General features: G+C 46.8%; 1 protein-coding gene across 6 annotated transcripts in view; it reads left to right on the top strand.

Moving 5' to 3' along the window:
* SLC8A1 (solute carrier family 8 member A1) overlaps positions 1-16,716 on the top strand; it is a 308,663-nt gene extending 291,947 nt beyond the window's left edge. For 5 of the 6 annotated variants that reach the window (XM_075925818.1, XM_075925817.1, XM_075925816.1 and 2 more), the window contains 2 exons: positions 954-1,229; positions 11,284-16,715. In XM_075925818.1, coding sequence (XP_075781933.1) covers positions 954-1,229; positions 11,284-11,660 — 653 coding nt within the window. In that variant the 3' untranslated portion in view covers positions 11,661-16,715. Of the gene's footprint in view, positions 1-953; positions 1,230-11,283 lie in introns of all 6 variants that reach the window. The other variant, XM_075925822.1, reaches the window with a different exon arrangement.
* Positions 16,717-17,050: the final 334 nt, after the last annotated feature.

Here is a 17,050-nt window from a genome sequence, read left to right as displayed (position 1 = left end):
GTTGGGGGTAGAATTGGGGGTCAGGCAGCACTGACAGCAGTGCTCCTGCAGAGACGCAGTGCAGGAGTGGTTATGGTCCTGACCTGGCATGGCAGAGACCACTGACCAGCACTGCGAGGAGGAGGAGCCCACGGCCAGGGGATGCTGCAATGGTGGACCAGGTGCAGAGAAGAGCTCCTAAATGATCAGAGAACTCGTGGCCTGTTGTCTGAGAAGAGACTAAAAGTTGGGGCTTGCCTAGAGAAGGCCGAGAGGGGATACTCTTGTTCTCTGTAACTACAACAGGAGTAAACTCTAGAAAGGGGGACAAGCTATTTCAGGTTATGGACAATAGTGGCATGAGAAGACGTGGGGATAAACTGCCCATGAACGAATTCTGGCTCGAAGTTAAAAGAAGGTTCCTACCCCTCAGAGGAGTTGAGGGCAAATGCTTCATTTGTCCGAAGAGAGAGGTGGACACATTTAGGAGTGGGATTGTGTGATAGTGGGGGAGAGCTCGGCAGCCCTCAGGGTGTTCCAAGTTGAGCACCCAAAAGACAGCACTAGCACAAAGCCTTAGCAACTTTGGAAAACATAGGCCTCGCTTGTCTGCTGTGCCACAGTCACCTGTGTGGTGACCTTGGGCAAGTGTTGTGGCATGGGATTTTCCCAGGCACCAAGCTCATTTAAGAGTGCAGAGCTCATTGTCAGCCAGTGAGAATTGCTCTCCTAAATTATGTGGGTGCTTTTGAAAATCCCACCATTATTCTCCCTGGGCCTCACTTCCCCAGCTGTAAAATGAGGGTGATAATAACAGTGCTGCATTCCTACCTCCCAGGAGAGCCTTGAGGGTAAACTCCATGACTGACTGGATGAGGCTCAGACAGTGCCTTACAAAGGGATGCCTATGTCCCTAGGAAGGAACAGGGACACACAGCCCTGGGTTTAATCAGACTCCGGTTTTGTTGCTCCAGGTGAGGATGACGACGATGAGGAATGTGGGGAAGAGAAGCTGCCCTCCTGCTTCGATTATGTGATGCACTTTCTGACTGTCTTCTGGAAGGTCCTTTTCGCCTTCGTTCCCCCGACAGATTACTGGAATGGTTGGGCCTGCTTCGTTGTCTCCATCCTAATGATTGGCTTACTGACGGCTTTCATCGGGGATTTGGCATCCCACTTTGGCTGCACCATTGGCCTGAAGGATTCAGTGACTGCAGTTGTGTTTGTTGCACTGGGAACTTCAGTGCCAGGTAAAAGAAAAATTGAATTTCTTGCCATGACCTTTGACATCTTTCCTTTGTGCTGTGTATTTGGGATTCAGAGGAAGTGAGCAGCAATGCAGGTCTGGATCAAGATCTAGCTAATAACACTGACACCACACGGGAAACCCCAGTGGTGTGTTTCTCTTATTGGTGGCTGTGGCTTATAGAAAGTATTGTTTAGCTTTGAATTTCCAGGCTTTCTGAGTTTGGATAACAACTTGTAACTGATAGTTATAGTCTTAATTTCAGAAAACCCACATTTTCCTTAGAATGAAATTGTAGTTATTCCATGGAGTGCAAGAGCAACAAGTGTCAGTCCATATTTTGCTTTCTCCATTGCCGGCAGAGTGGTTTTTTCACACTTCAAGTAGGTATGACATTTACTGTGCTGCACTGGGTTTTTTAAAAAGCCCCTTAAAACAAAACAGCCTTAATACAGCCCAGATATAGTAACTGTGTCTGGCAAGCCTCACCCATCTTTGTTTCTTTTAGATCCTGAAAGATTTTTTCTGCACCATTAATATTGGTTATAAGTGAATAGAAAATCAGTGAAATGAGAAGAAAGTACTTTTGGCCGTGCTACTCTTACTGTCATTTTAACCTGTTATTGCTACTGATACAAGAAATCAGAGCTCTAGATTTTATCTGGTATATTGCTATAAATTACTATGGATTAGCAGTGCATATTTCTTTCAGACACTCCGGGTATGTCTACACTACCCCCCTAGTTCGAACTAGGGGGGGTAATGTAGTCATACGGAGTTGCAAATGAAGCCCGGGATTTGAATTTCCCGGGCTTTATTTGCATAAAGCCGGCCGGCACCATTTTTAAATGCCGGCTAGGTCGGACCCCGTGCCGCGTGGCTACATGCGGCACGGACTAGCTAGTTCAGATGAGGCTTCCTAATCCGAACTAGCTGTACGCCTCATGGAACGATAATGTGGAAATGAAGCCCGGGAAATTCAAATCCCGGGCTTCATTTGCAACTCCGTATGACTACATTACCCCCCCTAGTTCGAACTAGGGGGGTAGCGTAGACATACCCTCCTATATTTGAAAGGACAAGTTCTTTGTGACTGCATGATCTAAACATTACTTACAACTTTCTTGTGCCTGGAAGGCTCCAGGTGCCCCTGGAGAATGACTGCTTCACAGCAGTGTGGTGGACTAAAGTGCAGTGGACAAATGTACAGTGCAGTAATCATGTCAGATAACTTGTAATGAAGAGTTGATCCCTTTTTCTAACCATCATCACCTCAGAGAGAGAGGATGCAAACTATAAAGTGTCTAGCCTAATAACAGTCTTTCAGATACTAAAAACTGCATCTGGATATTCACAGAACAATGCCTAATTATTTCCATTCTTGATACAAATGTACAGAACCTTGCAAAAAAGGGGTTTCTGGAATGTGCCATTTCAAATACAATAATCTCTTTGCACTGGGCTTGTGGCCACTGTTTGATTAATAGCAAAGTAAGCAAAGTATCAACAGTAGGAATAATTAAACAGATTAGTGCTTATCCCTTTAATGCCACTGCATGGTTAGCGTCCTCCAGAGACTATGGAGGGGAAATTGTGGTAGTAGAGGTTATTGTATGGAATTAATGCTTTCGTTTCTCTTGAAACAGTGGGTTGTTATTTGACCATTTGTGTGCAGTGTGTTCACCCTTCCAGAGATCAGTGTGTCAAAGCATAGAATACATGCCCAATGGAGAAACCAAGCAACTGCTGAACCTTCAGTGTCCTGTAGCTGTAGGCATGCTGGAAGATGTGTCCAGAATGAATGGGGACTGAGCATGGATGGGCGTGCACCTCTTTTTAATAGCAATGTAGAGTTTAAGGCCAAAGAGACCACCAGATCTAGTCTGACCTCCTGTAGACCACCAGCACCCAGCACTCACACCGCAAACCCAACAACTGAAATGAGACCAAAGTTCAAGACTATGCCAGGGGCAGAGAGTAGGAGGGACTGAGGAGCACCAGTGGTCAAGATCCCTGCAGTGGCAGGGAATTAAATGAGAGAGAACCATTTGAGTTCAAGGCCTTTCCTGTCACTTAATGTAGATCTTAAGGGCCGGCCACCCTGTACCCTCTTTGCACGGAAATGTGGCATGTGGTTCCATGCTGCAACCCATATCTGTGTGGGATGAGGTGGGGATGAGAGAGTGGCTGGTCCCTGTTAAATTGTACTCCCAGCACGCCTCCCCTCTCCTTGGAGTGCAGCGCTGGCCCTCCCAACATCTCGCCCTGGAGCTCGGCATGATTGTCGGCTCCCCGGATGCTTTAGTGGTGCACTCCGGGTGGCTCTATGGGCTGGGGGATAGGGGAGCCCCTCCCCTTCCCCACCTTGCCCTGGGATCTGGTGTGGCTGTCAGCTCCCCTGCTCAATATGAGAGTGAAAATAAAGTTGGTGGGTAAGTGACAGGGAGGGGCTTGGTTTTGAGATTAAGGCCTTGGCATAGAAGCATGGAAATAGAATTATAGAATCCTAGGGTTGGAAGAGACCTCAGGAGTCATCAAGTCCAACCACCTGCCCAAAGCCAGACCAACCCTAAGTTAATCATCCCAGCCAGGGCTTTGTCAAGCCAGGACTTAAACACCCCTAGGGATGGAGATACCACCCCTCCCTAGGGAATCCATCCCAGTGTTTCCCCAGCCTCTGAGGGAAATCGCTTTTTTTCTTCAAGTGATTGCTCATGTCCATTCCATGTAGGTATGCACGCATAGTCAGAAGCTCTTCCCTTAGCAGCACCTATTGGGCCAATGGGGGAGCCCCCAGAAATGCACTGCTACATCAGATAATATATACCCCTGCTGGCCCTCCACCTTCAGTTCCTTCTTACCACCCGTGACCGCCATTGGAACATGCTCTGCTCTCACCCTGCAAGCACTCCTTAGCTGTTCTCACCTAATTGTTGCCTCAAGTTCTGCTCTCATGGGTCTGGTCTGTGGGCCCTCAGGACATGCCCTTACTACCCCCAGTCCGTGGGCCTGCTCTGTGTGTTTCCTCTGTTCCCACTGGTGCACAAGGTGCTCCTCAAAGTGAGGGAATTCAGGGCCTCCCTCATTCTCATTGAACAAGCCTGGCCCAGGCAGCTTTGGTTCATGACCCTGTTGAGCCTCTCTTCTGAGACAGATCGCCCTTCCCCTGTATCCAGACCTCATAATGCAGGACTTTGGCCGTCTTCACCACCCAAAGCTGCAGTCCCTATACCTTCTGGTCTGGAAGCTCCATGGCTGACAGCAGTGGAGCTGCAGTGCTCAGAACGGGTGCAGGAGGTTCTGCTGGGGAGTAGGAAACCTTCCACTAGAGCCACCTAGTTGGCAAAATGGAAGCATTTTTCTATCTGGGTTGCTCAAAAGGGGATTTCTCCTATGGACACCCAGGCCCATTGATAGTGGACTATCTCCTTGAGCTCGGGATTCAGGGGTTGTCCTCCTCATCGATCAAGGTTCACTTGGTGGCTATTTCCGCCTTCCACCCAGGCTCCAGGGACACAGTGCTTTTTGTGCATCCCACGCTCCATCAGTTTCTGAAGGGACTGGACAGGCTCTACCCGCATATCTGCCAACCTGTCCCTCAGTGGGACCTTAACCTGGCTATGACCAGGCTTATAGGATGCCCCCCCCCCTTTGAATCTTTAGTTACCTGTTGATTGCTGCACTTCTCCTAGAAGGTGTAGTTTCTTGTAGCCATCACATCAGCCAGGCAGGTGTCAGAGCTAAGGGCCCTTACCTATGACACCCTCTCCCCCTTATACAGTCTTTTTCAAGGATAAGGTCAGGCTACTCCCCCATCCTGCCTTCCTGCTGAAGGTGGTGTCTCAGTTTCATGTCTCCCAAGACATTTTTCTCCCCCCCCTTTTTTTTTTATCCCAAGCCCCACGTCTCTGGCAAAGAACAGACTTTGCTCTCCTAATGTCTAGAGTGTATATTGGCATTTTATTTAGAAAGAACAAAGCCCTTCCGTAAGTCCCCTCAGTTGTTCATGGCAGTAGTAGAAAGGCTCAAGAGGCAGCTGGTCTCTGCTCAGAGAATTTCTTCAAGGATAACCTCATGCAATAAGGAGTGTTATAGTCTGGCTGGATTACCAGTCCCTCCTCTCACGGCCCACTTCACTTGGGCACAGGTCTCCTCCATGGCATTTGTGGCCCAGGTCCCTATCTTGGACATCTGTAGGGCTGCCACATAGTCTTCAATTCATACCTTTGCTAACCTTTATGCTCTAATTCACCGGGCCAGGGAAGACATGGCCCTCGGTAGGGCTGTCCTCCTCTCAGTTGAAGGTTAGAATTCTGACCCCGCCTCCTGGAGTTTCTGCTTTGGATTCACCTACATGGAATGGACATGAGCCATCACTCGAAGAAGAAAAAATGGTTACTTGCCTTTGTAACTGTTGTTCTTTGAGGTATGTTGCTCATGTCCATTCCAAATCCCATTTTGGAGTAGTCCAGTAAGAAGGAACTGAGGGGGTGGAGGGCCAGAAGGGGTACATATTAGCCAATATAGTGGCACCACTCCAGGGAGCTCCCCAGCTGGCCCAATGGGTACTGCTATGGGGGAAAGCTTTCAATGACATGTGCATGTGGCGCGCATGTGCATGGAATGGACATGAGCAACACATCTCAAAGTAAGTAACCATTGTTTCCTAATATCCAACCTCGATCTCCCTCACTGCAGCTTGAGACCATTGCTCCTCGTTCTATCATCTGTCACCACTGAGAACAGCCTCTCTCCATCCTCTTCAGAACCCTCCTTCCTCCCTTTCAGGTAGTTAAAGGCTGCTATCAAACCTGCCCCTCACCCTACTCTTCTCTTCTGCAGAGTAACTAAGCCCAAATCCTTCAGCCTCTCCTCATAGGTCATGTGCTCCAGCCCCCTAATCATTTTGGTTGCCCTCCGCTGGACCCTCTCCAATGCGTCCACATCCTTTCTGTAGTGAGGGGCTCAGAACTGGACACAATACTCCAGCTATGGCCTCAGCAGTGCCGAATAAAGGGGAATAATCACTTCTCTGGATCTGCTGGCAATGCTCCTCCTAATGCACCCTAATATGCCATTAGCCTTCTTAGCTACAAGGGTGCACAGTTCACTCATATCCTGCTTCTTGTCCACTGTCCTTTTCTGCAGAACTGCTGCTTAGCCAGTCGGTCCCCAGCCTGTAACAATGCTTGGGATTCTTCCATCCCAAATGCAGGGCTATGTACTTCTTTTTGTTGAACCTCATCAGATTTCTTTTGGCCTAATCATCCAATATATCTAGGTCACTCTGGACCCTATCCCTTCCCTCCAGCGTATCTACCTCTCCCCCTATCTTAGGGGAACTTGCTGAGGGTGCAATCCATCCCCTCATCCAAGTCATTAACAAAGATGTCAAAATGTTAGGCAGGAATGGACCTTGTGAGGTCATTGTGTCCAGTTTCGTGCACTGAGCCAGGACCAAGGGAACCTAGACAGTCCGACAGGGATTTGTGCCACCTGTTCTAAAGCCCTCCAGTGTGGGAGGGGTCCCACAGACTCCCTTAGAAGGCTGTTATAAGAACGGCCAGACTGGCTTAGACCAAAGGCCCATCCAGCCCAGTGTCCTGTCTGCCTACAGTGGCCAATGCCAGGTGTCCCAGAGGGAGTGAACAGAACAGGGAATCATCAAGCGATCCCTCTCTCATCACCTATTTCCAGCCTCTGACCTAGGCGAGGGACACCATTGCTACGTATCCTGGCTAATAGCCATTGATGGATCTAACCCCCATGAAGTTAGCTAGCTCTTTTTTGAACCCTGTTCCACGGCCTAACTAACCACAGAGTTAGAGTTTTTCCTAATAGCTCACCTGTCTCCCTTGCTGCAGATAAAGCCCAAAAAATATTACTTTTCTACTTTCAGAACAAGTGAGCACAGGCTTCTTTATAGAGGTCCTTAGCATATTTGAAGACTGTATTGATTTGTGTCCCCTCCCCCTCAGCCTTTTTTTTTCTCAAGATTAAATATGCCCAGGTTTTTTAACCTTTCCTTGTGAGTCAGATTTTCAAAACCTTTGCTCATTGTTGTTGCTCTCCTCTATTTGTCTACATCTTTGCTAATGGGACACCCAGCTGGCCACAGTTCTCCAGCTGAGTCCTCATCAGTGCTGCATAGAGCAGGACAGATGCTTCCCATGTTGCACATACAACACTTAGGAGACCCGAGTTCAAGCCCTGGTGAAGCTACAGGCGTTGGGCTAATTACTTAGAACCAACATTTAAAAAAAGTATTTAGGCACCTTGTAGAATTTTCAAAAGTCGGACTTGGTGCCTACAAGAAATGGTGGCTACAACAAATCAGGAAAGAGATCTTGGGAGTTATTGTGGATAGTTCTCTGAAAACGTCCACACACTATGCTGCGGTGGTCAAAAAGGCAAATACAATGTTAGGAATTATTAAGAAAAGGATAGAAAATAAGACACAGAATATCTTACTTCCCCTGTATTAAACTATGATACGCCCACATCTTGAGTACTGTGTACAGATGTGGTCTCCTCACTTCAAAAAAGATATTTTGGCCTTGGAAAGGGTTCAGAAAAGGGCAACTAAAATGGTTAGGAGTTTGGAACAGGTCCCATATGAGGAGATGCTAAAGCAACCGGGATTTTTCAGTTTGGAAAAGAGGAGACTGAGGGGGGATATGATAGAGGTATATAAAATCATGAGTGGTCTGGAAAGAGTGAATAAAGAATTATTCATTAGTTCCCATAATATAAGGACTAGAGGACACCAAATGAAATTAATGGGTAGCAAGTTTAAAACTAATAAGTGAAAGTTCTAATAAGCGAAAGTTCTTCTTCACACAGCGCATCGTCAACCTGTGGAACTCCTTGCCAGAGGAGGCTGTGAAGGCTAGAACTATAACAGAGTTTAAAGAGAAGCTAGATAAATTCATGGAGGTTAGGTCCATAAAAGGCTATTAGCCAGGGCGTAGGAATGGTGTCCCTGGCCTCTGTTTGTCAGAGGCTGGAGATGGATGGCACGAGACAAATCACTTGATCATTGTCTTCGGTCCACCCCCTCTGGGGCACTTGGTGCTGGCTACTGTTGGCAGACAGGCTACTGGGCTAGATGGACCTTTGGTCTGACCCAGTACGGCCATTCTTATGTTCTTATGATTTCAGAATAGCTTTGTAACAAAGAACAGATAAATCAATTTAGAATTCTACTATGAACCTTCATACTATATTTATTGGAACTGGCCTTCTCTTTACTTGAAAAGAGGACTCTTGCTTCCAGCTGTGATTTGACCGTTTCACATTCCAAACCCCATGGGAAGTGCACACTCAGCAGAATAAAAATAAAAATGAGATACTTTCTCATGCTGAGCTTCTGTGCAACAGATTTGATCCAAAGTGACCCAAGAGCACAGAAATACAGTACGTATTCATTATTCTTAGATAGCTCATGGCACTGGCTCTGAGTGTTGTTAAAAACAAAAAATCCCTCATTCACTTTTAAGCCTTAAGCAACACTCTCTTCCTCCTAACAGTAATGAAATACACGTTTGTTTACTACTAAAGCTTTCTGGGATGAACGAAATATGTGAATAATATAAAAGGCAAATTAATTGAAACACTAATTAAAGACCAACCTATAAAAACACCAAGTAGTCCTGTGGCACCTTAGAGACTAACAAAAATATATAAGATCATGAGGTTTCATGAGTAAGATCCACTTCATCAGATGAGTTGGAATGGAAATAACAGAGTCCAAGATTTATGTAACAGCAAAAGAAATACCTGTCTATTGTAGGATCCATGTTAATGACCCTAAGTAAGTGGGTTGGCCATGTCAAATTCCTAGTTAGCTTGATGTGTCCCATTTGATGTGAAAATACGGATGACAATGCAGAAGAAATTGGCTTTGTAGCATATTAACCAGCTAATGCCTTTATTCCAGTCTAGGGTAACAGTGACTGGTACAGTAGATGTGGACAGCTAGTTCTGAGGAAAAGAAAAGGTCTCAAGAGGTGGGGATGCTGTCAGCTTCGGTCAAGAGAAAGTGTATGTGGGGGGAGGAGCCAGGAAATGTTTTGTCTGCGGTGCTCTAAATCTTCCAGGAAGTTTTGAGAGGTACGATCTGGGTCCAGATCTCAGATTTGGAGTTCATCACATGGGGCCTTGCTTGTCACTCCAAAGGTAGCTGGATGGTGCCCCATCATACAGTCTCTGAGGAGCACATCTACATTGCATGTGAAGGTGTGACTGCATCCTGGATGTGTGTGCCTGGGCTAGCTTTACTCTAGCAAACTGGGATAACAAGGGGACTGCTGCTACAAGAGCATAGACTAGCTGCCTGAATCCATGGCAAGCTTGTCCTGGAGTAGCTAGCCAATGCTGAGGCTCATGCCACCCAGGGCCGGCTCTAGGCACCAGCAAATCAGGCAGGTGCTTGAGGCAGCACTTTGACGGTGCAGCACTTCAGGTAAGCAGCTGGTGCCGCCCCTGGCAACACCTAGCCCCACCCCGCCGATTTAAAGGGCCCTGGCCTGCAGCCCAATGTGCCCCAGAGCCTGCTGGTCATCCCTGTCTCCTCTCCTTCTCCTCCCCTCCCCCGGCAATGCCTAGCCCTGCCCTGCCCCGCCCTGCCGATTTAAAGGGTCGCGGGAGACGCCGCGGCTGCGCAGGCAACACTGGCACCATGTGCGCCTGGCCCTGGAGCCTGCTGGCCGGCCCTGTCTCCTAGTCCTGAGTCCTGCTTCTCCCCGGCAGCCTCTCCACTCCAAGCCATCAGCCACCCCTCTGCCTACATCGTATGGAAGTCCCAGGTAAAATGCCCCCTTTCCGCCTAGGGTAGCCAGGTGTCGAGTATTTTCACCTCCTGTTTGGTAAAAAAAAAAAAAAAAAAAAAAAAAAAACAGAAAATACCAGACACCTGGCAAACCTGCAAACACTCAGCCCACTGGCCCAGCCTCTGGCCTCTCCCCTCAGTCCCCAACACCCTCAGCCCCACGGAAGTCTGTTCCTAGTATATTTCTCTTGTTCATGTCTGTAGTAGAAGTAGAACCAAACAAGGATCTCTCTCTTTCTCTCTCTCTGTCTCTCTCACACACACACAATTAACTGTTCTACACTCTTCAAAGAACCACACTTGCTGTTTCATAGATATTTCTTTAAAGAATTAAACTTCGTTGATCTGGGTAAACTTTCATGTTTGATGTCTCTAAGGCAAGCTTCATTCCATATATAGTTGTATTGGGCACATACAACTCTCCACTCCTTCTAACACCTCATAAACTTGAATATATAATGGTTACTAACAAGATGGACACACAAGAATAATGTGCATATGCACACCCACTGGTCTCAGTTTATCTGATAACATAGATGTGTTAGAACCGCATAAGGAGCCACTGAATTCCAAAACAAATCTAGTTTAATAATACAAATATTTATTGATTAAGTTTAGATGTCTTATGTGCTATAGTTATCATAATTGGTTGACAAGTATGTTAAAACAGAGTGGTATTGTTAGCTGATTGTAATTGGTCTGAAGATTGATTAAGGATAGCCATAAACTACTTGAGTTTTAGATGTGGTACAAGTTCTCCCTTCTATTTTTGGTACTTAGTTTATATTTCCTTAACTATTTGTGTTAATAGTTTTTCATGCATTCAAACCACAATTTAAAAGTAGCCTATTTCTATAACAATAAAGTAGAGATTTAAGGTACATTTCCCACTCTTGAAAAAGAACTTTGTGTGAGCTGGAAATCTTGTGTCTTTCACCAAAACAAAACAAAAAAAATTGCAAAGTGCAAATGTGTAAAAGCAAACAAAAAGGGGGGGAGGGGCAGCCAAACATTTTTTTGGGGGGGCAGCAAAAACCTAGAGCCAGCCCTGATGCCACCACATGCGTTCTCTTTTCACCTGCAGTGGAGATGTACCTTTGAGGCCAACCTGTTATCTAGACTAGCTTGTCAAGAGCTCTGTTCTCCAAGAGGAGAGGACTTGCAATGACTTTCCAAGACAACTGATTTCATTGCTACCTGACTGGCTGCTTTTCTTTTCACTTTACAGACACTTTTGCCAGCAAAGTGGCAGCTACTCAGGATCAATATGCTGATGCCTCCATCGGGAACGTCACTGGGAGCAATGCCGTGAATGTTTTCCTGGGGATCGGCGTGGCCTGGTCCATTGCCGCCATCTACCATGCAGCAAACGGGGAGGTGTTCCGTGTCTCCCCTGGCACCTTGGCTTTCTCTGTCACCCTCTTCACCATTTTTGCTTTTATAAATGTGGGCGTCCTGCTTTATCGGCGGAGACCTGAGATTGGAGGTGAGCTGGGCGGGCCACGGACTGCCAAGCTTCTGACATCATCCCTGTTTGTGCTCCTTTGGCTCTTGTACATATTGTTCTCATCTCTGGAAGCCTACTGCCACATAAAGGGCTTCTAAAGGAACCCTCAGAGATAGTAAATATATTGCTAGAGATCTATATGTATCTATATAGAAAGCTATATAGGTATAGATAGAGATACAACATTGTGTATAATGAACAGAGGAGAAAGAAAAGACATTTGCCATGTTCACTTACCTGCTGATGGAATGCAGCTTGCAGCATTCTTTGTACTAGGTAGGAGTAAGAACTCAGCAAGATTCCTAACCAGGGGTTGCAGCATATTAATGAAGGCACGGATGCAGAGCCATCTTTGCAACACTACCTACAAGAGCATATGATACTGACTTTATTGTTGCTCCCATTGTGCCCCCCAGGGAGGATTGATCTGAATGTAATCTGGGCTTTCCAGTAATGACGGAGCCAGAATAGCTGTTAAGAAGTCAAGTTGTGGAGGGAAGGTGAGATACAGGGGACTTCATGACTTTCTTACAAAAATCTATTGGCCTTCATATACTGAGGACATGCAGATCTGTCCCCTCTGAAAACAAGTCTGGACTGAGGAAGAAAGTTCAGGGATTCAAGAGCTTTCTTCCAATAGGATGGAAACCCCACTGCTGTTCTTGCTTGATGCCCCATTTATTATTCAGTTGTTAGAGTGTTGACCTGTTGAGAGTCACAAGAACAGTGTGAGCTTTTTCCTTAATTTTTTGGCTGTGTTATGATCAGCATGCCGTCCCCCCCACACCTTATCAACAAAATTAGTGAGCCTGCCCTCCCTACCCAACCCATGGTGTGCCTTGCAGGCATCTGCCCAAACCCTTTGTCTCAAGTCTCTATTTTCATTCTGACAATCTTGTGAGTTTTACTTTTGTTGCCACCCATTCCCTGCCCAGCCTCTAGTGCATTGCTCTTGTCTCCTATTCCTGTTTAGGAATGCTGTTGTGGTACTTGTAACACTTTGCATGAATGAAGTAACCCATATTTGTATATAGCATTGTATAGCAATAGTCCATTCAGCAATGTGGATCAGATGCTGAAGAAGTGAGTGAGTTTTCTTTTCACTCAGGTTTGGGTTTGGTTTTTTTTCTCAATGGGATAAGGGAAAGTGGCTAACCTTTTAGCACTCTACACAGAGGTTTTTAAGAAGCAATAACAAAGAATTGTGCAGCTATAGATGCTAATGGGAAGAATCTGTGCAAAATGTGTTATATATGCTTATAGAGTGAAATCCTGGCTCTATTAAGTCAATGGCAAAATTCCCATTGACTTCAGAGGGGCAGGGATTTACCCATATGGGATGGTCCAGGACTCACTGATGTCAATACAAATACTTTCATTGACTTTTGTAGGTTCTGCATCAGGTCTATAAAGTTTAAAATATCATTTGAAGGGCCAGAGCCTGCCACCTTTGCTCATGCGGTGCAGCACCTGGTGCTGGACACTGTCGGTAGACAGGATACTGGGTTAGATGGACCTTTGGTCTGACCCAGTATGGCTGTTCTTATGTTCTTATGTTCTAACTTTGCCCCACGACTAGTTGCTTTGAACACAGTCAGGTTAAGTACCAGTCATCCAGGGCATGAGTGGCAGCCTCAGTCCCTGAATAAACAAGCCATGCCTGGGTTGTGTAAGCATCAGTTTTTCCCAGTGCCTATTTTACATCTTCTCTGGCTGCATTAGATAGCAGATATCTTTGGTGTTTGCAAGAAGCAGCTGTAGAACCCCCAGGCTCAATTTCTGTTCTCCTGGTCACCATCTCTCATGGGTAGCTTCAGCCCTAACATTAATGTGTGAACATTAAGCCAAAGGCGATTGACAGGACTTTTCAACTGCATCTCCTCTGGGGCAGCTTGAGGACTGAAGAAGTCAATGATGAGGTTGGAGGAATGTAACTTCTCCAAGATCCCAATGGTCAAAGCATTCCCACCAGATATCAGGGTGAATCTTGCATTGTCCAGCAGCAATTGCATTTAACACTAGACATTACTATCCTGGGGTGCACCAACAGTGTGCTCGGCTCTGTACAGTGCATGGGTGGCAAGACAGTCCCCACCCTGGCGGTGTTGTGGTGTCAAAAGCAGGCATTATCAGCGTCCCTAGAGGAAGAAGCCATGCTAGCTGATCTGGTTTTTCCTTCATTATCTTGCACTGTGTGACTCTTTCATTTTCCATGTGTGTTCCCCTTGGAAGCAATGGCTCTGTAGAAGGGATTGGAACCAGGAGAAGGTGGGGTCTGACGCATTGGGACTGAGGGGGCATTTTATGCATACTTGGCCTCAGGGAAGGAGCTGTTGGAAGAAATGGAGGGAGGGGAGCCATGGCTGGCAGTGCTCGCAGAGCAAAAGGGTCAGTGGGGCTGCAAGGGGGTAGTCCGGATCCCAGAGCTAGGCCAAGACCGAGTTCAGCAGAGCCCTGAAGCTGAGGACAGGAAGGTCTGAATTCATGACAATGGGTAAGGAACGGTGAATTCAGGACAAGGCAGAGGGTATCAGGTGGGATGCCAGCCACATATTGAGTTTGAATCTTAGGCCCTGATCCTGCAAAGGGATCTGCCCACATGGACTCTCAACCCATAGGCTGTCATATGAGGCATGGTCATTTAGCAGGAGAATCTGCTATGCCAGTCCATGGGTACACAGTGTTGGAGCTGGGGAGTCTAAGACCCTCCCTTGGGCTGCATGAGTCAGGGTCCTGAAGAATTGCTGTCCCTTTGCTCTGAGAAGCACAGGCACACCCCCTCCAGGAGTGCACAGTGCCCCTAAGGGAGCAGGAAGGAGGCAGGTGATGGCTTTACCTCCTAACCCCACATATGTCTGATGGTATCATCCCTCGGTATTAAAGTGTCCAGGCAGGACCAGTCCCAGCCCTTGTGACTGAGCACACCACACAGGTGCATTCAAGAGCACGGGTCATTTCTGCACAGAGCCGATGACAATTTCATGGCCCATGTCACCACTCTGTAAGAGCCCGACATTTATATTTACGCTGAGAGGTCACCTGCACGAGTCACCCCATGGATTTCAGTGGGCAGTGCTGTGCAGCAAGAGGCGACTAGCATGACCAATGAGAAGCAAGAAGAAGTTTGGGATGACAACCATGGTCTTAGCGGCCTTTCTACCTTCCATTTGATTCCCCTAAGCTCAACATAGTAAAGATACTTTGATACAGTCATATTTAAAAACAAATGCTTCTATACAACTGGCTCAAATCCTTAGCTGATGCGAATCGGCATCTCCATGGGCCCCCAAGGAGTGATGTCCATTCACATCAGAGGAGAAACTTTCCTTTTACATTATGAATGAAGTATCTAAGAGGGAAACTGCAGGGATACTACTTGCATTAGCATTACTAGATTTTTCAATTCCTTTTCCCACTCTTTCCCTTGGTAGTGTCTTCTGATCCAGCAACAGGGCATGCCTAACACTGCTCTACCCAGTTCACCGGGGGTTGCACTTATTTTGAACAAGCTGTGGAAGGTTTTCATTATCTTCTTGTGTGTTTTCATCTAGGAATAGACTACATTTTTTGTCTTGTAAACTCATTTTTCACCTTAAATGAGTGTGTGGGGGGGATTCTTTTAATTTTTATTCTTAGGGCGGGGAAGAGAATTAGAGCCTGATTCTGGTTGCTCAGGATTATGATTGCCTTTGTGTACAATGATTTCATTTCATTTCATTTGTTTTGATTCATTAATTTTTATTTGTGTGTATTGTCCATAACCATGGGCAGCAAGTACGCTAATTGTGATGATCTTTATGAATAGTGCACGGCCACACAGAAAAATAAAGTTTCTAATCATTTCAGATTTACACAGTAGTGCTGCTGCATATTTCTCCATGGGACATCTCACCTCACCTCTCATTGTCTCCCCTCATTATTTACAGTTATTGGTTTGTTTTCATGTGTATCTTATATTGAGTAGGAAGAACCAGTGAACACAGAAGAAAATTCAGTTACAAATGTCAGCTGTTGTAGCCAGAGGCAAACCTTATTCTGAACCTAATGCAGTATCTACTCAGAGACATAGCTATGCTTTTCCATTCTGTGCCCTGTTTCCTATCCTCCATTCCATTGGTTGGGATTGCTCCTGCTTTGGGCAGGGGGCTGGTCTTGATGACCTCCTGAGGTCTCTGCCAACCTTAGGATTCTATGACTGCGGCAGCATGCGGCCACCTCAGTGTACTATCACCTTGGTACTTGAAAGCTTATTCTTTATTGACATGCAAGAGATTTTGGTAACTCCTAGTAGTGACTGTCACATTTATGCATAGAAACCTCCCAAGCATTGAGACAATTAGACCCTTTGAAGATGACATACTGCCCTTTATCTGTGCTTGGCTTACATCAATGATGACCATTTCAATGTAAGTGAGGGTTGCGTATATGCCTCAAGGGCACTAAGGTTATGCCAACACACAAAATGCTGCAGCTGCGCCACTATGGTGCTTCAGTGAAAACACACTCCAGGCCAACAAGAGCACTTCCCTCCCCAACAGATGTTAGCTAGATTGATGGACGGTTTGGGCTATCTACAGCAAGGGTTAAATTAACTACAGCATCCAGGTGGATTTTTCACACTCCAGTGCAGCAGTTATACTGACCGAATTTCCTAATGGACACCAGCTCTTAGTGCTGTCATTTTACACTTCCACAGGCCCTGTTCCTGCTCTCATGAAGGTTAGCATGGGGAGCAGGAGCAGACTCCTAGTTGTCGAGCAGTAATGCAGAGTTAAGTTGTCTGCTCTGGTGTCAGTTTCTACGTCACAGACCCACCACCTTCACCTGCCCTGTGCGGGGCCAGGCTGCTGCTCTCAGCCCCCCTACACCACACAAAGTAGAGGGTCTGCATGGCTGCCCGGGCTCCCCAACCAGGCTCCACGCTTGCCTGGCTGGGTGGCGGGGCCTTGGGGAGAAGAGAGAAAGGGCAGGTCCTCCCCACTGAAAAGTGAATGGGCCAGGCCATAGACTTTCAAAAAATGGGGGGGTTGTGGCCCCCACCTAGTTCCAGCACCACTGTTGCCTACACTTCCTTCACTCTAGCAGGGATGCTTCCAGGTCTGCCTCTGAAGCCACATGTCCCACTCAGACCTTGATTGCTAACAAATAGCCCTCTCTCGCTGAGGGTATGTCTACACTACCCTCCTAATTCAAACTAGGAGGGTAATGTAGGCATACCGCACTTGCAAATGAAGCCCAGGATTTGAATTTCCCGGGCTTCATTTGCATGAAGCCGGCCGGCGCCATTTTTAAATGCCGGCAGTTCGAACCCCGTGCCGCGTGGCTACACGGGGCACGGAGTAGCTAGTTCGGATTAGGAAGCCTAATCTGAACTAGCTGTACTCCTCGTGGAATGAGGAGTACAGCTAGTTCGGATTAGGAAGCCTAATTCGAACTAGCTACTCCATGCCCCGTGTAGCCGCGCGGCACGGGGTTCGAACTGCCGGCA

Source organism: Pelodiscus sinensis, chromosome 3 (genome assembly GCF_049634645.1).
Source record: "Pelodiscus sinensis isolate JC-2024 chromosome 3, ASM4963464v1, whole genome shotgun sequence".
Taxonomy (NCBI): Eukaryota; Metazoa; Chordata; order Testudines; family Trionychidae; genus Pelodiscus; species Pelodiscus sinensis.
Note: the sequence above shows the minus strand (reverse complement) of the source record. Positions and strands in the feature narration are given on the sequence as shown.